Source organism: Salmo trutta, chromosome 4 (genome assembly GCF_901001165.1).
Source record: "Salmo trutta chromosome 4, fSalTru1.1, whole genome shotgun sequence".
In the NCBI taxonomy this organism is placed as follows: domain Eukaryota; kingdom Metazoa; phylum Chordata; class Actinopteri; order Salmoniformes; family Salmonidae; genus Salmo; species Salmo trutta.
In genome coordinates this window covers 7,076,312-7,098,670 of record NC_042960.1, presented here as the reverse complement: position 1 = coordinate 7,098,670, position 22,359 = coordinate 7,076,312, and the positions used below count along the sequence as shown (strand labels likewise).

Sequence of the window (22,359 nt, the reverse complement as noted above, 5' to 3'; positions counted from 1 at the left end):
TTCTATCTCCATCAACTCCCACATATTTACCCAACATGTTGACACACAAACATTTGTTGACTCATGTCTGACAGGTTTTGTGGGTGTGTGGTGTTGAAGGAACTGATGTTTGAAACTGGATAGGATTCTCGTGTACCTTTTCAGCCCTCTGACTAACTGGGAATTTACAAATTCAACGTTTTCATTCTTAAACACCTCCTTCTCAAGTTTTTTAAGAAATCCCAAATGTGTGCGGCATGTCATTGTAAAACCACTATAGGCTACCCACTGGACGTAGGTGTAAGTTATGGCAATTGTAATTGCTTTGATTATATTTGCATTAAAGAATAAAGTACAGATGAAAGAAACCATGGAAACCATTACAATTGATCCACTGATTGGTACCAGGTGGCAAAAACAACAAATGCCAAACAGCTTCGCGCCTGAAGACAGCTTCGACACCGGATATTTGTAAACAGTAGCCAAGTCATATGGATGAACAACTTTAGTCATTTGAATTCATACTTTATTACCACGTAGGGCCTAGGCTATAATTATGCAACCACCTCCCACAAAGTTGACGTAACGATGTGGCCACTCTATGACGCGTGTTGTTGATACGGAGCTGTGCCGTCGCGGCGCTAGAGAGTGGGTTGCATTAAATGACATTGTTGTTCAATGTGGAGGCAGGCAGCATACATATATGTTGGATAGTAGGTTGTAAGTAGCCGAATGGATATAACGCGCTTGTGGGCACATTATTTAGCGTCGAAACCATCGCTCATTCTGAAATATCTGACGACCGATGAACGAGGACTCGTCGGCGGCATCGATATCCACCTGACAGCGGTTACAACACAGATGATAAACAACAAAGACCGAACCGAAGTGTCGCTCTCAGATCCATCCCTACAGAAATCTGTCAGATTCGGTTGTTTTAATGCGGAACCCGCTTTATTGTGCCACCTAGTAATTGAGTTCCACTGAATGTATTGCACACCATTTTTTTGCATATTTGGCGTGCACGGCTGGAATCCAATCACCTCGCACGCGGCTGTGCATGGAAGTTTGGAGAGAGCATTTTATTTTTGCGTGTTTTTAGCGAATAAATAGGGCCTTTATGCTGTCATAGTTATACTTACATTGCAACCAAGTTGTCCTTGTCCAATTGTACGTGTTATTCGGTGGACCGGCATCGAGCCTCGGCCACTGGACAGACCGAACCAGCATCCCAGTTCATTTGACAGGCACCGCCTGAATCAGCTGGATTTGATGTGCTTTTAGAATCAACTGGACGAAGATGTGGGTGCACCCTGAAGAGGTGTTGCAGGCGGGTGCGTTGTGGATAACCGAGCGAGCAAATCCCTATTTCATCCTCCAGAAACGCAAGGGCCACGGGGACGGCAGAGGAGGACTAGCGGGTGAGATTACATATAACTGTCTCTGCTCTGCGTCTCTCTCTCTGTCTCTAAATCATGGGTTATTTTAGCCAAGCATCGCTCAACTCCACGAATGTTCTATCGTCGAGTTCAGATATACTTGGCTAGGATAATTTAACGCTATTACAGCTGTGATGCAAGCAGTGCCAAGCCAAATTATTGTCCCCTGGCCGGGTCTCTCGCTTGGTTTGGGAGATTATTCATGCCTCTCAGATGTTTAGTGATGGAGAGAAGATTGCATGCGTAGTGAGGGATGGGGTCAGGTCACTCAGGTATCTAAGGGGATGTAGACCTGTATGAATGAATAGACACGTGACCCAAATAGCCCCTACTACTATATTTTATTTATTTAACTAGGCATGTCAGATAATAACGTTCTTATTTTACAATGATGGCCTACCCCTGCCAAACCCTCCCCTAACCCGGATGACACTGGGCCAATTGTGCGCCGGCCTATGGGACTCCCGATCACGGCCGGTTGTGATACAGCCCGGGATCGAACCAGGGTCTGTAGTAACGCCGCTAGCATTGAGATGCAGTGCCTTAGGCCGCTGTGCCACTCGGGAGCTACTTTAACTAGACAAATGCACGTGTGATTTTATCTGAGTGAGGTTTTAGGCTCAGAATAGTCATAGGGCCATTGTTGTAAGCTTATGGACCACCCCCGTAGAACTACATACAATGGAGCTAGTGGGCATTCAGCAGCTAATGTACCCTATTGATCAGCATCCCAAGATCTGGGCTATTTATTTAAGTAGGCCTTGTACTTTAGGTGATCCTGGAAAATTGTAACAAATATTATTGCAAAGAGTAAGCCTTCTATATACCCATTAAACCATTAACAAAACAAGGAAAGAAATGCATAGATTTGTTAAATAGATAATCATTGACTGAGCTTGGTTCACTCCAATTGTAATCTCATTAGGCTACTAGCTAGCTAACATAAGGCTGGACACATCTCCCCTGACAGGGAAGACAAATTCCAGCACTTGGGACCGTTAAAAGGCTCCAATAAATGGAAATGAACCTGTGATTGATTAGAGCCCAGCACGCTCGGGGAATGTTAAAATGGCTGGCGATGTGTCATTCCCCGTACTGAATTTTGAATGCCACCGAGACAACCCATACACAAGGAGACACGCAGAGCAAAGGCACACTCTTTCTTCCCGGCAGGAGTAGTACATGCTGAATCATCTCTCCCTCTCCTTTCTCTACTCCTCTCCTCTATTCCTCTTCTACTTCACTCACTCCATCCAAATTAGTCTACAGTCACTAGGAGGACTGCTACATCAGGGAGGAGCAATACTTTAAAGGACCATAGGTGGTGGTGACTGTCTGCATCTGAAATGGTGCACTATTTCCTATGTAGTGCACTACTTTTGACCAGGGCTCATGGGGATCTGGTCAAAGGTAGTGCATTATGTAGGGTGCCATCCCATTCAGGCTGACCTGGATTCAGTCTGTCTGTTTAATTCATCGCAACTCTGAGAATTCAAAAAGATGAAAACGGGTTACAAATGATGCTACCTTGTTATTAATAAAAAAAATTTTTAAAAAGGATGGAACATGATCAGTTGAAAAGTCAGTCAGGTTCATTATAGGTACAGTAGACTCAGTCCAAGTCTTTGACTGAGCCATAGAGATGACTCTGCATGGATATATCTTTTGCCCTCTCTATACAGTATCTATGTAGCCCTGCTTTGACTAGACTGGCCGTCGCAGTCATGGTGGGTCAGAGAGAGTTGAACTGTGTGCTGCTGTCCTCAGTGCCAGTCAGTCACTCCCTCTTCAGTGTCAGCCAGCCAGTAACATATGATAAGGGGAGCCAAAATGGCCTGCAAGTATCTCACTTCATTGGTCAGCAACAAGACATTTCGCTGACATTTAACTGAAGGACGGAGCCATTATTTTTCCCGCATGCCAGCGACTGAAAGTTAGCCCCCGAACCAACACTCTGCCTCTCCCTATTGTCTCGGGGCAGCGACACAAAGCGTGCGGTGGCGATATGTGATGATGTCATTGTTATGTGAATACTGAGCGGACCGTTTGGTGTGCCAGTTGGCCTGCTGAGGAGAGGAGAGAGCCCGGGCACAATGACTGGCACTGCCCAGTAAACACCCCCTTTCAGCTGGCAGAGAAAGCCAAGCGAGCACCTGGTCCTCCTGGGGCATATGGAAGGGCACCGGGGCCAATGCTTTTTGATTTATAGCCATATTTATGAGGCTACTTGATATGAGGAAAAGTCAACATTATCGTTTTTTTTTATTTAATTGATTTATAGAGACTGAGAAACAGAAAAAATAGTACAGTTTCATTATAGATGACTAGTTCCCCTAAAATCAATCTTAAGTCATAAGATTTGAAAAATGTCAAGCTTCAATTGTGAAATGTTGACTGATAATTTGGTAGGTGCTTATATTTGTTCTATTCCCCACTTGTACAATTGTGTATTAATACGCATGTGAATTGGAAATGTTTGTTTTTGCATATCTCCACTCTCCTTGAGACCCTCGGAGAGTGGTGTCTCTGCCAGGGTCTGCCATTATCTACAGCGACGCTGGAGCAATTTGGGTTAAGTGCTTTGCTCAAGGGCACATGGGCAGATTTTTCACCTTGTCAGTTCGGGTGTTAGAACTAGCGACCTTTCGGGTACTGGACCAATGCTCTAACCGCTAGGCTACCTTCCACCCAAAATGTTGGATTGTAGCTTATTCACCATATGATACTTTCAATGCAAAAATGACACTATCCAAGGGACAATAAGCTAACCTATATTACCTAACATTTCACAATAGAGTGTGGCATTTTGGAGTCGGTATGACCTGAAACTCTACTAGGACTACATGTGTTGGGTGACTAACATCACGTACACATGACATCGCCCTCAATAGACACTTGGACTAGACTTCTAACCATCGACCTCTTTAACCATCGACCGTAACCCACACAATCATCTGCTGCTTTACGTCACCTATCTATCTTATCTGCTGACCTCTGACCTGGAGGTACACATTGAGGCTTGGGAAAGAAGAAAAGGAATAACACTACAGCTGTGTTACAGGGGGTTAGGTTAGAGAAACATGACTTAAAATAACATGTATGGTGTTACTTCGTATCAGGTTCTTGTTATTTGAAACAATATTGATTCTCAGCCAGTGGGGTGATAAGGCGCTGTGTCAGTACTTGGGAAATATAGACCAGTGTTTCCGCTGTAGTCGTTTTGCTGTGGCGCTGCTCCACAGCAAAATCATTACCGCCACGTCCCCAAAAATATGGAACATGCTAGAACAGTCCACATTTACTTTTCCTCTGCAAACAAACAAGTCATGAATAGAAAAATCAGGTAACCCCATAGTAGAATAGTTTATTTTATAGTCGGCTTGTTTTTGTGTGTTCTATGCAAGATAAATATTATTCTCATGGCACATTCAAGTGCCATAAGGAGGGAAACATGCATTCTGACAAGCAGTCGATGCGTGCATATTTCTCAACTCCTAAATATGCACAAGCTGCACCAGGCAGTTTTTAGTGCATTGGGGAGATTTGGGATAAATGTAACACTGGTCAATTATAGGATAACTTTGAGGTAAAACACCACCCTACCTCAAGTACAGGCAGGGGGTGTGTTACCCCGGATGACTAGTTATCCTAACAGGGGTAGCTAGCTCTACATTATATTCACTGTGTTTATGCATAATTACTAGTTAAAATAATTGGCTAATGATTAGCCCAATAGGGTAACTGCAGACAGGTAGTCCCATGCTTCAGCCTATTTATTTGCTCTTCTCTGCATCAGTTGGGCTACAGGTGATGATGTTTATTGCTAATAGCATACCTGATAATATGGACCATGCATAGACTAAATGCATTGTCCAATATGTTGAAATATATTTTTCAAAATAATTTTACAAATGTGTTATTGTGCTCATTTCCAGAGGTGGACATTATATTTTAGATGGTGTCAGCATAATTGTATTTTTGTTCATTTTTGGAGTAGAAAGTCATTTTTTAATAAGTCACCAGTACTGAGCTTCTCAGTCCTCCGTACTGTATGTAGACTTGGGCTCATTTCTTTCCATCCTCCCCACAACAAAGGAAGCATTTCTCATCATTGGAGCTTAGTTTCTGTACATCTTGTTTTTTTTTGTTGGTCGTGTGTGTGTTAGTTACGTGGGGGGTATTGAAAGTAAAATCAAATGTATAGGAACATATAGTCACAGACAAATGTGTGGTTTCCCAAAGTTCATGTTATGGATTAAAGGGTCGACACTAGGCTATAGGTCTGGGGTCCGCCTTCTCTTCACCATATACTAAACAGTACAGTACCTCATGTTAACTCTTGTTATTATAGCATGGTGTAGGATCATGTGTTCTGAGGGGGAAAGTAGCCCTCTGATCAAAACAAATAATCTTGTCATGATGATGTAGGGTGCACTAATTCATTCTTCATAAAATACCATGCATACTAATCCTCTCCATTGCTGTTGATATCTAACTGTGTAGATGATTCGGAGTGAGCGGTTTGAACTGTAGGTTGCATGCAGTCGTAGAAGTCACAGGATGTTGTGGGTGTCATCCGTCAGTGGTCTCTTTTGTTGTGCTTGACACCTGTGCTTTCTGTGTTAACCCCTAACACACATCCCCGCAACACCGCCGGGTTCAGGTCATGACCTGCCTGTCCAACTGAGAGGTGCTTCACAGGTATTTGTTCAGTGTTCTGCAACTCCATGTCTTGAGGTAACCCCCATGGTTGCACATTTTGTTCCAGCCCAGCACAAGCACACTCAATGCATCTAGTCAACTCATATTTGAATGTGGTGTTAGTGCTGGGCTAGACTAAAAATGTGCAACCCTGGGGGTGCAGAACTGGACTTAACACTGTTCAACAGAAACAACCGGTTGAAGTTTGAAACTGAAAATGTCCTTTTGTGCCCACAACATGTTTGTCAGAAAGGCCCAGATCCTGTATCCTTGCATTAGCCAGCCCCAAGTAACAACAACAGCTTCGGTGTCTGTGCTAACCCTTTGAAATGGAGGCTAACACGCAAACCTTTTGCATATCGGCCAAGCTATTCTGTTCTCTCCCATCGAGTTTATTTTCTGTTTCCCTGTGATTTCGTACTGTAGCTCTGTTTTTGTTCTGCGTTGTCATTGCAGTTAACACTTAAAACAAATAAATATTGTAACTGTACAGTAACCTTATCAATGGTGACTAATGTGAAGATACAGTTGAAAGTTTGTCTGTTGGGTTTTGTTCAGGTATAGGCTACAGGTATAGGCCTAGTTCAGATGGGAAATCTCAAGCCCTGACACCTGTCAGAACCGACGGCCATATTGTTTACGACCATCCAGTGTGAAACCTGAATTTCCCTTACTGCCTCTTACAGGCCCACTCTGTGATATTTACAGCCATTTTTTATCATATTCAATTGTTAATGATATATTAATTATCTATTTGCCTTTAATCATTATTTAAGCACTTCTTATTGAATTCGTCCTAGCCTTTTATTACGCCCTGCATAGGATTAAAAGAGAGAGAACAGGAGAGAGGAGAATAGAGGGAGGGAGTGAGAGGGAAAGAGAAATGGAGCCCCAGAGATGTAATTGTATTCAGATGTCTTCATTAGAACAGCTAGTGGAGATGAGTGGTATCCCAGAAGTTCTCCAGCAGACATTATGTATGGAGGGAAGAATATCATCCAGACTGGCTGTTTTGGTTTCTCTTGCTCCATTTCTGCATGTCTGTCTCTGTCCCCCTCTCTCCGCATATCGCTCTTTTCATCTATCTCGGTCTGTGTGACTCATAGAATTGTATGCGTCTGATGCGCCATTGGCAAAAAGCTGTCGTGGCAATGGTAAAATTCCCAACCGGGAATAAAGTTTTGGGGCGACTGAGGAATATGGCAGTCAAAAAGCTTCTTTCTATCAAAGGTTGAGTTTGTTGGAAAAGGAGTGTCATTTCCACTCAAACTTTGATGACAACATGTTAGTGTAGACCCCAAGGCATAAAAAAACGAGACTTATCATTATTCACAACAAAAGCCTTTCAGCAAGACGAGCGTGTTCATCACTTCAGGTGTTTTTCCTTCACTCTATTTTTTTAGGAATTGTGGTACCAGTTTCTTCTGATTTTATGATCTTGTGGTTTACAATAGACAGTAGCTAGACACTAGCCATGTATTATTACTGTGTCAGAGATGAGAAGCATTAGAGTAATAAAACAACTCTTTAAAAGAGAAAAGTTATTGGCTTCTTTCATCTGTCATGAGTCCATAATCTGTCCATCTATCTCTCCACTTCCCGTGTTCGTTAGATTATAGGGGATTCATCCCGTGTTTGTTAGATCATAGGGGATCCATCCCGTGTTTGTTAGATTATAGGGGATTCATCCCGTGTTCGTTAGATTATAGGGGATTCTTCCCGTGTTCGTTAGATTATAGGGGATCCATCCCGTGTTCGTTAGATTATAGGGGATTCATCCCGTGTTTGTTAGATCATAGGGGATCCATCCCGTGTTTGTTAGATTATAGGGGATCCATCCCGTGTTCGTTAGATTAGAGGGGATCCATCCCGTGTTCGTTAGATTATAGGGGATTCATCCCGTGTTCGTTAGATTATAGGGGATTCATCCCGTGTTCGTTAGATTATAGGGGATTCATCCCGTGTTCGTTAGATTATAGGGGATCCATCCCGTGTTTGTTAGATTATAGGGGATCCATCCCGTGTTCGTTAGATTATAGGGGATCCATCCCGTGTTCGTTAGATTATAGGGGATTCATCCCGTGTTCGTTAGATTATAGGGGATCCATCCCGTGTTCGTTAGATTATAGGGGATTCATCCCGTGTTCGTTAGATTATAGGGGATCCATCCCGTGTTCGTTAGATTATAGGGGATCCATCCCGTGTTTGTTAGATTATAGGGGATCCATCCCGTGTTCGTTAGATTATAGGGGATCCATCCCGTGTTCGTTAGATTATAGGGGATTCATCCCGTGTTCGTTAGATTATAGGGGATTCATCCCGTGTTCGTTAGATTATAGGGGATCCATCCTGTGTTCGTTAGATTATAGGGGATCCATCCCGTGTTCGTTAGATTATAGGGGATTCATCCCGTGTTCGTTAGATTATAGGGGATCCATCCCGTGTTCGTTAGATTATAGGGGATCCATCCCGTGTTCGTTAGATTATAGGGGATCCATCCCGTGTTCGTTAGATTATAGGGGATTCATCCCGTGTTCGTTAGATTATAGGGGATTCTTCCCGTGTTTGTTAGATTATAGGGGATTCTTCCCGTGTTTGTTAGATTATAGGGGATTCTTCCCGTGTTTGTTAGATTATAGGGGATTCATCCCGTGTTTGTTAGATTATAGGGGATTCATCCCGTGTTCGTTAGATTATAGGGGATTCGTTCTTTTTATTCCAGGTGACTTTACTCTCACCTTCTTCTCTCCACATTGATCTGTGCCATCTGTCCATCCACCCCACTTCTCCATACAAGAACATTGATACCAGATTCACACATTAGTGCCAACCTGAACCGTACTGTGCTGGCTGGGATATTTTGTTCACTTTGTCTTTTCCAGCACAGTTCCAGCAACTAGGGTGGATGTGTAACCAGGCCAGCCCAGACCCCATCCACTAAATGTCTCAGAGTAGGAGTGCTAATCTAAGATCAGGTCCCCACCTGTCCATATAAACGTATCTAATTACGATCTAAAAGGCTAAACCGATCTGAGTTCAGCACTCCTACTCTGAGATGCTTTGTAGATACGGGCACAGCCCTGGTTTGTGTGGCTCGGTTTGGTCCTATAATATAAATTGGGCATGGAGCAGTTAGGACAGGAAAGCCACAGCTGCCCGTCAGCCCTAAATACCCCGTCCTCCTCCCTCTATTTCATAAGTGATCTCATAGCCGGAGGGCTCCATCAAGGGCCTTTTGAGGAGAGCATAAGTGGTCTAACAAGGGTTAATGTACCAGAACGGTCTGCTGTCTCACATGGTGCTTTGTTTCGTGTCCGAAATGGGCTAAAACAGAAAGTCTTTTGTCGGGTTTTGCTTTGAAGTCATTTTTTAGGGGGAGGATTCATGACTTGTTTGTATTTGCTAGTAAGTTCTTTGCTCTCTTACAGGTTTTATTTTCCATCCTCAAGACAATCAATGCATTATCTATTCAATGTCCAAACAATGTTGTATACACGATCATGATATTCCCACAGTGTCTCCCTCCCTAACCCAGGGTATTCCCTGCTCCTCCCACCGCAGGTCTGTTGGTGGGAACACTGGACGTGGTGCTGGACTCCAGTGCTCGAGTGGCCCCCTACAGAATCCTTTACCAGACACCTGACTCCCTAATCTACTGGATCATTGCGCATGGTGTGTACTGTGTGTCTGTGTATAGTTCTCTCTCGCTCTTTCTTTCTCTCCCCCCTCCCCCTCACACACAAGGCCCTCTCTTCCTGCACCATGTTCTCACTTCCTGCTAATGCCAAGCATGACGTCATGGCCCACTGCTCTTAAAGGGCTAGACTGGGGGGAAACGGATACCAGGAATGGGAATCGATGGTGATTCGCTCAAAATGTGAGGGGCTGTCATGCTGTTTTTAGTTAATTAGCTAGCATGGAAAATCTTACATTACATCTGCTGACTTCATCCGTTAACACTCTCTCTTTGCATGTTAACGGGTTAACCACACTAATGTCCTATATGGAAAAGCTAAAAGTTTAACTCAGGGCTGTAAATGTAAGATACTGACACGATCTCAACCGAATGGGCTATCTCATCACACCTCTTTTGGCTAACTACACTGGTTGTGACATCACAGAAACCCCAATCTTAATCTGCCTCTTTCCTTGAGCAGTTATATCACACAAATAATGTATTAGTCTGGAGGAGCCATAATGCAATCACACGGACCCAACATGACAAGCGGACGGATCATTGTGTAAGTAAGAGGCTGCAGAAAGGGCTAGCCTTGAAATGGCAACCACTCCTCCCTCCCCTCCCTATCCGCCCATCCTCCAGCACAGAGGGAGAGTGGAGCAGTCTGTCTGCCAGACGTCATCACTAGCTAAGACATGAGCAGCAGTGGGCTACTTACAGGGGAGATGGATGACGGATGAGGCCTCTAACGATAGTGGACACTGCACTGAGGTTTCTGTGCTAGCAGGCTCTGCCTTGACTGGCTCTCAGATTTCACTAGTGCTAAGTAGCTGCTAACAAGTAGCCACAGTAGCACCAATAGGGATTTGCCTGCCAATACTATTCAAAATTCTCCCTGAATTTAAGGTGTGCTGTATTGCAGGGCATTATTATTTTACCTTTTTTAAGTAGGATCGTAACATATCTGAAGCTAATTAGCCACTAGCTCTCTAGCCATGAGCTCATCACCATATTTGTGGTAGTAAATCTAGGCCGAGCAGACGGGATGGCCAAGTAATGTCAGTGGCTGGGCTGTCTAGATTTAATCAAACTTTATTTATATAGCATATTCCTTAGAGGATGCATTTTAAAGTACTTAACAAATAAAATAAACGGTGAGAAAGATAAAAACAAAGTTTTCTATACAAATAACTAAGACAATAAAAAATGTAAGAGAACTTAAAATAGGTAAATAACAGTACACATGAGACTAATGCATTAAAATAAATGTGATTTATATATGGGAATATGATTAAAAAGAACCCTAAATTAAAGCATGTCTAGAGACTGTTCTAAAGGCCAGGACCATAGTGGCTGAAGGCAGCCTCACCAAACGTTGTGGTTCTGAGTGACCTTTGGAACAGCTAATAGGCCAGTGATAGAGGGACAACCCGGCACATATGCTTCTAAGATATCAGACATGTATTCAGGTGAAAACCCACGTACTGCTTCAAAAATCAATAAAGCAATTTTAAAATCTACTCTAAAACTAACAGGCAACCAATGCAGTGACTTTAAAATAGGTGGAGTGTGTGTGTGTGTGTGTGCGCTCCTGGTCTTTGTAAGCACACGTGCTGCTGCATTCTGAATTAATGAAACATGCATTAGTCAGTGTGGGCTTGACAGAGGAAGAGTCACACTTTGACAATATTTCTAAGGTAATTAAAAAGCTGATTTTGGTCTCATTTCTGATGTGGGCCTTCACAGTGTTGGGCCAGTAAACGAAAGGTTGCTAGATTGAATCCCCGAACTAAAAATCAGTTGTTCTGCCCCTGAACAAGGCAGTTAACCCACTGTTGCTAGGCCGTCATTGTACATAAGAATTTGTTCTTAACTGACTTGCCTGGTTAAATAAAAAATATATATTTAAAAAAAAATGTGTAAGGTCAGTCCAGAATCACACCTAGGTTTATAGTCTGGTGGGTTGTATCTAGTCGTCTTGATTAGCCGTCTGAGCAGCTTGTTACTGCTGTCTGTACTGTCTTTCCTCTCATCTGTCTGTCACTGGTCCTGAATCATGTACTTCCATACTACTTAGTATGCCAGAAGAGTAGGTTAGAATTCCAAGTATGCTAAACATGTTCAATTTGCATACAATCGTAAGAATGATGAACAGCGTCTCAGACGACATGCTGAGGAAATGAGAAAATGAGGAATGGGTGAAACTCCATGCCTCCACATTCTCCTGGGAGCCTCTTGTAATCATGTTCCCTGATGCACCCCTGTCTACTCCTCCTCCGTCTCGTCTCCCCTCCCTCGTTCCGTAGGGTGCTCCCGTAAGGAGATCACAGAGCACTGGGAGTGGCTGGAGCAGAACCTCCTGCAGACGCTGTCCATCTTCGAGAACGAGAATGACATCACTACCTTTGTCAAGGGCAAAGTTCAGGTACTGTTTAGTGTATATATGAGTCACTTAGCAGATGCTTGTCTCTAAAGAAACAGTATGGACATCTCTGGGATTTGGAAGGTTGGTTGTGTTTTGTGTTTAGAGGGGATGCATGGTGGGGTTTGTGGAATTTCACAAATCTTTGTAATGGTGTTTGTGACAATAGTAATGGTGGTTGTCAGCAATTCATTTTGACAGTTTGGACATTGAAACGTATGACGTTTGCCTGTGAAATGTTTGTCATGCCAGGTGTAATATTAGCCTAGCATGTAGTCAAACTAGTATTGTCAAAATAACTCCTGCCAGGGGCTAAATAACGAAGCCCGGCTGTGTTCACTATTGTAATCTAAAAACAGGTCCAGCTACTGACACAGCCTCTAAATCAGGTTCTGTATTTATCTGTATGGAGATAAAGAAGTTCTTACTCAATGAATACATTACAAAAGCTAGCCAGATATGATTTATTTTGTTCTCTCACTTTGTCTGCCACTCACTCTCTCACTTTCCAGCCATCTCTATTTTAAAATGAATTGTTGAACTTTTATTGATTGTCTCAAAGTCCTTCACTCCCTCTATTTCGCTCTTGCCCCAGGGTATTATCGCCGAGTACAACAAGAACCAGGACGTGAAGGAGGACGATGACACTGACAAGTTCAAGGAGGCCATCTGTACGTACCGTAAGCTGTTTGGCATGCCTGAAGAGGAGAAGCTGGTCAACTACTACTCCTGTAGCTACTGGAAGGGCCGTGTGCCCCGGCAGGGCTGGCTCTACCTCAGCATCAACCACATCTGCTTCTACTCTTACCTGCTGGGGAAAGAAGGTAGGCACCGCTGGCATGCTGGCACAGGTACACACACCACTGCATAACTGGTTAGTACTATATACCAATTATGCATAGCTTTTGAAGACCCTTCAGAAGTCCCAAAAATAGTACAACCCCTTGATATTTTTCTGGGTGGATACAATGTATTTTTTAAGATGAAGTGATGTATATTTCAAACGATCAGCTTTTATGCAAGCCAAAAATTAATAAATGCAACCATCTCTCTTCAATCTTTCTCTCTCTCCGTCTCTCTCGCCCTCTTTCTCCCCCCCTCAGCCAAGCTGGTGATCCGCTGGGCCGACATCACCCAGCTGGAGAAAAGCACCACGCTCCTCCTCCCCGATGCAGTCAAGGTGAGCCTTGTAAATCATATCAACTATACTGCATGTTTACCATCGCTTTAACGTCTCGTTGTCCATCCATACACCCCTCTGACCTTCATTCATGCTTCCGTTCCTCGGTCAAGGTGAGCACGCGGGTGTCCGAGCACGTCTTCTCGGTCTTCCTCAACATTAACGAGACCTTCAAGCTGATGGAGCAACTGGCCAACATCGCCATGAGACAGCTCCTTGACAACAAGGGCTTTGAGCAGGACCGCTCTTTGCCCAAACTCAAGAGGAAGACACCCAAAAAGGTGTCTGCCCTCAAGAGGTGAGGTTTGGTGGAGGGGGTTCTGGGGAGGTTCTGGGAAGGTTTGGTGAGGCGGGATGTTGTAGTCGAGATTTGTTGGTCTCCCCTCAATAGGTTCGGTTGATAGTTGAGGACGATTGGTTTCTGGGGAGATGCAGTAGTTTAGTCATGATGTAATCATTTATAATGCTGCACAAAATTCTTTGCTGCCTGCGGGTGACCTACAACCATTCCATGTGGTTGCATGGCATTGTACGTTTTACAGTTTAATAAACAATATACCAAGACTTAACTAAACTAATTACTTCAGAGGAAAGAAATGTATAGTCTTGTTCCAACGTGCCTGAAGGAAAACCAGCTGAGGTGGTTTAGTAGTATATTAAAACTGGGTCACTTTCTAGTAGTTTGACTCACAGCCACTTTTGCGTTCTTTTAAAACTACAGCACGACTTTGTCATAATCCTTTTAGGTACAGCTGAACTTTTACTGGCGCTATTAACTTTGAACACCCAAGCTTGCATCATTAGCCCAAGACTTTCAAATGTATTTCCCTCAAGACAGATTCCAACTCTCTAACCACTACCCATACTGTTGCCCCATCTAGATGTCTATTGCAGTAGGAACTGTTGCCCCATCTAGATGTCTATTGCAGTAGTAACTGTTGCCCCATCTAGATGTCTATTGTAGTCGGAACTGTTTCCCCATCTAGATGTCTATTGTAGTAGTAACTGTTGCCCCATCTAGATGTCTATTGTAGTAGTATTATACTGTTGCCCCATCTAGATGTCTATTGTAGTAGGAACTGTTGCCCCATCCAGATGTCTATTGTAGTAGTATTGTACTGTTAACCCATCTAGATGTCTATTGTAGTAGTATTGTACTGTTGCCCCATCTAGATGTCTATTGTAGTAGTATTATACTGTTGCCCTATCTAGATGTCTTCGGTAGTAGTAACTGTTGCCCCATCTAGATGTCTATTGTAGTAGTAACTGTTGCCCCATCCAGATGTCTATTGTAGTAGTATTATACTGTTGCCCCATCCAGATGTCTATTGTAGTAGTATTGTACTGTTAACCCATCTAGATGTCTATTGTAGTAGTATTGTACTGTTGCCCCATCTAGATGTCTATTGTAGTAGTATTATACTGTTGCCCTATCTAGATGTCTTCGGTAGTAGTAACTGTTGCCCCATCTAGATGTCTATTGTAGTAGTAACTGTTGCCCCATCTAGATGTCTATTGTAGTAGTAACTGTTGCCCCATCTAGATGTCTATTGTAGTAGTAACTGTTGCCCCATCAAGATGTCTATTGTAGTAGTAACTGTTGCCCCATCTAAATGTCTATTGTAGTAGTATTATACTGTGGCCCCATCTAGATGTCTATTGTAGTAGTATTATACTGTTGCCCCATCTAGATGTCTATTGTAGTAGTGTTATACTGTTGCCCCATCTAGATGTCTATTGTAGTAGTATTATACTGTTGCCCCATCTAGATGTCTATTGTAGTAGTATTATACTGTTATACTTGGTTTCAAATTGCTCTTTCACTCCATTGACCTGATTTTTATTTTATTTTTCATATAAAGAAAAAAAAACATTTGAAATTGTTTTTGGGATGCATTTTAGGATACATGGGAAATTATAAAACATTGGCCAAATGTATTTTAATGTGTGACATACATTTGTAAATGTATTTGGAATGCATACATTTGTATGGAAATACACTGCGTACAAAACATTAAGAATGCCTGCTCTTTCCATGATATAGACTGATGAAGTGGAGGAGAAAGGTTAAAGAACGTTTTTCAAGTCTTGAGACAGTTGAGTCATGGATTGTGTATTTGTGCTATTCACAGGGTGAATGGGCAAGACAATAGATTTAAGTGCCTTTTGAACAGGTTATAGTAGTAGGTGCCAGGCGCACCGGCTTGTGTCAACTGTATCAACTGCACCGACAGTCTCAATTTACTGCTGCTATTTAAAGACAACAGATTATGTTCCGAATTAGATTCTTGACAGTCTCTAGACTAGACAATCTCTTGAACCTTGTTGTCTCACCCAGGGACCTGGATGCCAGGGCTAAAAGCGAGCGTTACCGGGCCTTGTTCCGTCTGCCCAAGGATGAGAAGCTGGACGGACACACGGGCTGCACCCTTTGGACCCCCTTCAACAAGATGCACATCCTGGGCCAGATGTTTGTCTCTACTAACTACATCTGCTTCACTTCCAAGGAGGAGACCCTGTGCAGCCTCATCATCCCCCTAAGAGAGGTGAGTCTGGCTGGGTACAGACTCTGGTGATTGACCGTAGTCCTGGAGCTTAGTGTTGGCCCGGAGCAATAGTCTGCACTGACTGGAGCTCTCTGAGATTTCGGGTTGGTGACCGTTGAGCTAGACTTTTGTGACAATTTTGGATGATGCTAAGACATAGGTCAATGTGAGACCACTGTAGATTTTCCATCAGGAAAGAAAGGTTACCTTTGACAGGTTCTGCTGTGTGCTGCTGTAGGGGGTGTACTAGCAGGGCAGTAAGAAAGAGCAGCGGCCGGCTTAACACTCTGGTAGAGGGCTGTCACTCCCAATTTGCTTTAGTCACTGGCTGCCCCTCTCCCAGCCATTGCCTTGTCGATCAGGACCCCCCACCCTGTCACATCCTATCCCCATCAGCCATCTTAAACTACCAATCGCTGGCAGGGCAGAATGTGGATCGACTACTAATGTCTAGTGTTATGTGTGGCACTGAATCAATTCAGTCACCTCGTATGTGGGTTGAAATGGTGAAACCTATTGTGTGCTTGGTATGGTATGTTGGCCTCAGGCCAATATTCTCCTGTGCCATGACCAATGTGGTTAGATGGTAAAGTAAATCAATACACATGCGATGGGTTACTGTAATTCGTGTTCTACATCGAACACTTTCTCATATGAAATAGGAGATTTATATCTTATGTTGCATCCTCATATCACTGACGTACTGTGTCTTATGACTGACGTGACTGGCATATCTGTTGTCTGACTCAACCATTACTCAACCCTGCACCTTAGAGGCTGCTGCCCAGTATTCATAGACATGGAATCACTGGCCACTTTAATAATGGAACACTAGTTACTTTAATAATGTTTAAATAATGTTTACATACTGCGTTACTCATCGTGTGTGTGTGTGTGTGTGTGTGTGTGTGTGTGTGTGTGTGTGTTTATTATTCTGTATTCAATTTACTAGTATTTTAGTCAATGCCACTCCGACATTGCTCGTCCTAATATTTATATTTTTTCTTAACTCCATTCTTTTACTTTAGATTTGTATGTATTGTTGTGAATTGTTAGATGCTACTGCACTGTTGGAACTAGGAACACAAGCATTTTGCTACACCCGCAATAACATCTGCTAAATATGTGTATGTGGCCAATAACATTTGATTTATGACTGGCATATCTGTTGTCTGACATATGACTGACATCTATTGTGACTGACATACCTGTTGTGACTGATAAATGAATGACATATCTGTTGTGACAGACCTCTGTGTCTCTGTCCCTCCCAGGTGACGATAGTGGAGAAAGCAGACAGCTCCAACTTTTTGCCCAGCCCAGTGTCCATCAGCACCAAGAACAGGATGACCTTCCTGTTCGCCAACCTCAAGGACCGGGACTTCCTGGTCCAGAGGATCTCTGACTTCCTGCAGCAGACCACCTCCAAGATCTACTTCGAGAGGGAGATCACCGGGAGTGTGAACAGCTCCGACGATGAGGTGAGGGCACATCTATGTCATTGCATATCTAGGATGTTGTACATCATTTAGCTCTATACTCTTCCACAACTGCTCCCCAAGTTTGCTGACAAGTCTCCCTCTATTCCAGGTCTTCACTAGATACTTAGCATGATTATTATCACAGGTCTCTGATCAGCTCTTATCATAAAGCACACTGCATTAACTATCCTTACCCTGATCCTGGACTTGTGCTGCTCTCCACCAGGTGTATTCTCAGTATTATTAGTTTGGCATCTCATCATCTCATCTCAGAACAGTTATGATAAACTCATGATAATTGACTCCATTAACAATCTCCTAACTCTGATCCTGAATCTCTCTCTCTCTCTCTCTCTCCTTTATGTGTATTCCCAGCAGGGCTCTCTCCTATCCAGCAGTCCCCAGCGCAGCAGTCTGGGCTCAGAGGGCTCCTCCGAGGGTGAACGCCAGTTTAACCTCAACGACAACAGCGTGCCCACCGCCACCCAGGCCCTCATGACCATGTACCGCCGCCGCTCGCCGGAGGAGTTCAACCCCAAACTGGTACGGTCATTGAATGGTCACGGAATATGCAGTTCTGGTCACATATTGGGGGCTCCCGAGTGGCGCAGCGGTCTAAGGCACTGCATCTCAGTGCTAGAGATGTCACTACAGACCCTGGTTCGATTCCAGGCTGTATCACAACCGGCTGTGATTGGGAGTCCCGTAGGGCAGCGCACAATTGGCCCAGCGTCGTTAGGGTTTGGTCGGGGTAGGAATGTTATGGTAAATAAGAATTTGTTCTTAACTGACTTGCCTAGTTAAATAAACATGTGGTCTAAAATAAAAAGATGCTCTAGTAGAGAATTGGAATGATTGCACATGATGTTTGATGGAACTGAACTGGGACTAAATGAATTGATTGAGTTGAAAACATTTTATTTACAGTGACAAAATATTGTAACAAACTGTAATTGCGTGTATATACCTGCATACTGAATAAGCCATTTGGAATGCTTAATCTGCATGTAATAACCTGAGGCTTTTCCCAAGCCTCAAATCAAATTGTATTGGTTGCGTACACCTATTTAGCAGATGTTATTGCGGGTGTAGCGAAGTGCTTGTGTGCCGAGCTCCAGCAGTGCGATAATATCTAACAATACAAAACAAAGTTGCTTAGGAGCCAGAAACGGAGCCGCCATGTATATCGGCGCCATCAGTGTCTCAACCTTGATCTAAAACAATGCTTGGCTTGCAGTCCGTGTGTTCTGTTCCTGCTCTAACCTCCAGCTGGCTTTGCATTGCACAGTTCAAAGGCCTGCAGGGAAGTTGCTGATGTAGACCAATGGAGGGGGAGTGTGTGGAAAGTATATTAGATCCGAGTTAATTGAAGTAAATAAAGCCCTAATGAAATTCCTCAGAGACCTCTTGGGTAGTGTTTGTGCTACGTACGTCTGTGTAGAAATATTGTTTAGGCTTTGTAGGCCGTCTGGCTCGTTACTTAATGAGGTGGTCATTTGTTTTGCCTCCTACGAACCATCCTGATCTCTCCAGCTCACATTCTGCGTGTATTGAAACGATGTAAGCATGCCATATTAGGATGGTTCGTACGAGGCTAGTCATTTCATATTGTTTTGCTTTCTGCAGAGAAGTTGGGTTGTTGGCTCAGCGGTTACAAGGGTGTCTACTTTCTCTCTCTCTCTCTGTCCTTAAACATCATTCTATAGTTCTAAGGGGAGCTTTACTGGCATGAAATGTCTCTTGTGACATTTCTCTCTCTCTCTCTCTCTCTCCTTTCTCTAACACGTGCAAGATTATTAACTGTCCATTTTTATTTTTCCCCAGGCCAAGGAGTTCCTGAAGGAACAGGCGTGGAAGAACCACTTCACCGAGTACGGCCAGGGGGTGTGTATGTACCGTACAGAGAAGACCAAGGACCTGGTGCTTAAAGGCATCCCAGAGAACATGAGGGGAGAGCTGTGGCTGCTCTTCTCTGGTGAGGCCAACAGTGGCACGCGTTCTCACAGTCAGACGTGGGCACGAGCTCTCTCTCTCTCTCTCACACACACAATACACTCTCACAATCACTGTACATAGTCATTTGTATATTACATTATTCCCCCCGGTTCTTGACATTCATATACTCGACTTTCACTCATTCTGTATCTCCACAAGCCGTGCTGATACACACACTCAAAGACCACAGACAGTACTACGTGCTCACACACTCATACACCAACTCTAACCTGCATTCAGCATCGTGTGGTGGGACCACACATCTCATTACTTTAGTTATTGTTACCACAGGATGAAAAACAACAGTAAAAACATCAGGTTTTAGGTTTTCTCAAACCCCCTTTTGTGGTATGAGCACAGAATGGTTCATCATCCAGGTGTATTAGAAGTATTGATAGTCAAATATTAGCTCTTCTTTCAGTGTACATATGGATTTGGGTAGCCTCATTAAACATGTATTAGCTTGGCCTTGGCAACGCATTCCATTCCTATCTCCTGCCTGAGCAGCAGTATCTTACTGTATCTAGCCTGTAACTGGGCTGCATGCTTCACGTCCACTGCTACAGTATATTACAGTGAGCGCACACGTTCTATAGTCTGCTTACTGTATGCCAAACTGAACACTGTCAGTCTGGTTTATCAGGCTTTACAAACACAGCAGCTTATGTAGGGGTTGTGTTAGAGACGTAGGTCTACATTGTGACCACCGTAGCTGTGAAAAGCTGACCTGTATAAATAAACCTGAAGAACCAGTTGGCCTACAGGGAGAGTCCCTGCTAAGATCACCAAACAATGTTTTCTACTTCAGCCTCTTCTTCCTGGAGTAAATGCCTTGCAGCCACGCGACCGCACTAACAGTTAGCGATTATCTACCTGCTCTTTCCGTCCCCTAGTGACCTACTTATGGTACCTTCCGCAGTCGCCATGGCAGCCATACATCTGCACTTCCTGGAGGGACTGGTGTGTTTACGTGTTAGCCTAGCGTCTCTGGCAAAGCTCGCTAGAGGTGCTTTTATGTGGGAGAAGATGCAGCATTTGAATGCAATTTCTATACTTGTCCCTCTACTCACTGTCACAGTGGGAACAGTTGATAAGCCTGCGTTTGACTGAGTGAGTTTGAGGGTGTTATGATTCAACAGACTTTTACCCAGGACCCCCCCCCCCCCTCTCTGAATGGTTTGGCCTGTGTTGTTGCTCTCAGTGCACAGTCATGGCTGCTTCCACAGCTGGGAGTACGGGAGGGGGAGGGCTATAAAGGCACTAAGGTTTCAGTGTAGAAGGGATTCTGCCTAAAGTGAGAGTGGAAGGCTTACAACTGCATGACTACTGGCTGCTTGCCACATCCCTCCGTTGGCAGAGATGGAATGAGCAATGGCATGTCTTGAGTTCTGGTTTCATCACTCTAACCATTTCTGAAACTGATTACATTGAATATGCCGTTACAATGCTAGCCTAACTGAGCCAGGCGTAAAAGAAATGCCTGAAACTAGATCCCCCTGTATGGTCTTGAAGAGAATCAAAAAATAACTGGGGGGAGGTTCTCTTCTGCACTGTTCAACCAATCCAGTAAATGTGGAGGAGTTAAGATGGAGCGTTGCCTTGTTAACGTCCAAAAGCGGAAGTCGCATCACAGGCTCTTTCCATTTCCCCCTGAAAACTGGAACATCCATTTGTTAGCAGTTCTCTTAAGGCTGTTGGTTGAAAGATGGGCCTGACATTAACCTTGTTCCACCAGACCAATTTCTTTTAAACAGCAATTGGCTGATTGTCTGGTGCCAATGGGCCTCGTTTAACACTATACTAACTGTGGTAACTATACCCCCCCCAGGGGCAATCAACGAGATGGCGACCCACCCTGGCTACTACGAGGACCTGGTAGAGAAGTCTATGGGGAAGTACAACCTGGCCACGGAGGAGATCGAGAGAGACCTGCACCGCTCCCTCCCTGAACACCCAGCCTTCCAGAACGAGATGGGGATCGCTGCCCTACGAAGGGTCCTTACTGCCTACGCCTTCAGAAACCCCAACATAGGCTACTGCCAGGTACACACGGTATATAGTATACACACATGGTATATAGTATACACATACAGACGCACCAGTCCGGTCTCTCAAGATCCACTGCCAAATTAGACGTCCGTCCAGGTAAGCAGGACGTCACAGGATTACATCAAAACCGGCCTCTAGGGGCAATGTTGGCGCTATTACCATCAAGTCCTGTGGACAGGGATGGCAGATGGGCGTAAACTGCGAGCTCCGGCTCCGAAAGTCGCGTGTTCAATCCCAGTGCTAAACACTATTTTTGTCTATCCCAAACCTTAACCATTCGGAATTAATGCCTAATCTTCAAAATGTTATGTTTGTGGACAAATGTCTGATTCTGCAGTGAGACTATGAGAGCTTGTTACACACACACACACACACACACACTTATTTTACAACACACATTCACACTGCTCTTCAGTTTGATAAATGGTCAAGCCACCACGTGGGTCGAAGCCATGCGGTTCCCTCTTGACTGCCGGTCCATCTGTTGGCAGCTTGAAACTCTGAAGACGTTAAACTCAGGCTGAAAACTGTAGTCCAGACCCTACTGTCACATAGCTGTTTTATTTGATTCTTGTTTTGCTTTTTGAAGCGTTTGAGATTCTGTAAAGAAAAGCGCTGTAGAAGTTTAATGTATTATTCTGAATAATCTTGGTGGTTCTTCCTAGGCCATGAACATCGTGACGTCGGTGCTGCTGCTGTATGCTAAAGAGGAGGAGGCCTTCTGGCTGCTGGTGGCTCTGTGTGAGCGGATGCTGCCTGACTACTACAACACCAGGGTCGTAGGTCAGTTGGAAGCTTCTGGAATGAGGCTGTAGTAGGGCAATGGGTGGCTTTGTGGTTGACTCTGTGTTTGCCTCTGCGTTTTTAACTTGGTCTCAGTGTCTCTAT

General features: G+C 44.0%; 1 protein-coding gene across 2 annotated transcripts in view; it reads left to right on the top strand.

Annotated features, from left to right (window-relative positions):
• Positions 1-440: 440 nt before the first annotated feature.
• LOC115191772 (TBC1 domain family member 9-like) overlaps positions 441-22,359 on the top strand; it is a 29,167-nt gene continuing 7,248 nt past the window's right edge. The window contains exons 1-12 of one of the 2 annotated variants that reach the window (XM_029749675.1): positions 441-1,400; positions 9,681-9,791; positions 12,105-12,223; positions 12,816-13,044; positions 13,324-13,400; positions 13,514-13,698; positions 15,739-15,946; positions 17,221-17,427; positions 17,803-17,970; positions 19,252-19,402; positions 21,251-21,465; positions 22,137-22,254. In XM_029749675.1, the coding sequence (XP_029605535.1) occupies positions 1,280-1,400; positions 9,681-9,791; positions 12,105-12,223; positions 12,816-13,044; positions 13,324-13,400; positions 13,514-13,698; positions 15,739-15,946; positions 17,221-17,427; positions 17,803-17,970; positions 19,252-19,402; positions 21,251-21,465; positions 22,137-22,254 (1,909 nt within the window). In that variant the 5' untranslated portion in view covers positions 441-1,279. The remainder of the gene's footprint in view (positions 1,401-9,680; positions 9,792-12,104; positions 12,224-12,815; positions 13,045-13,323; positions 13,401-13,513; positions 13,699-15,738; positions 15,947-17,220; positions 17,428-17,802; positions 17,971-19,251; positions 19,403-21,250; positions 21,466-22,136; positions 22,255-22,359) is intronic. The other variant, XM_029749676.1, reaches the window with a different exon arrangement.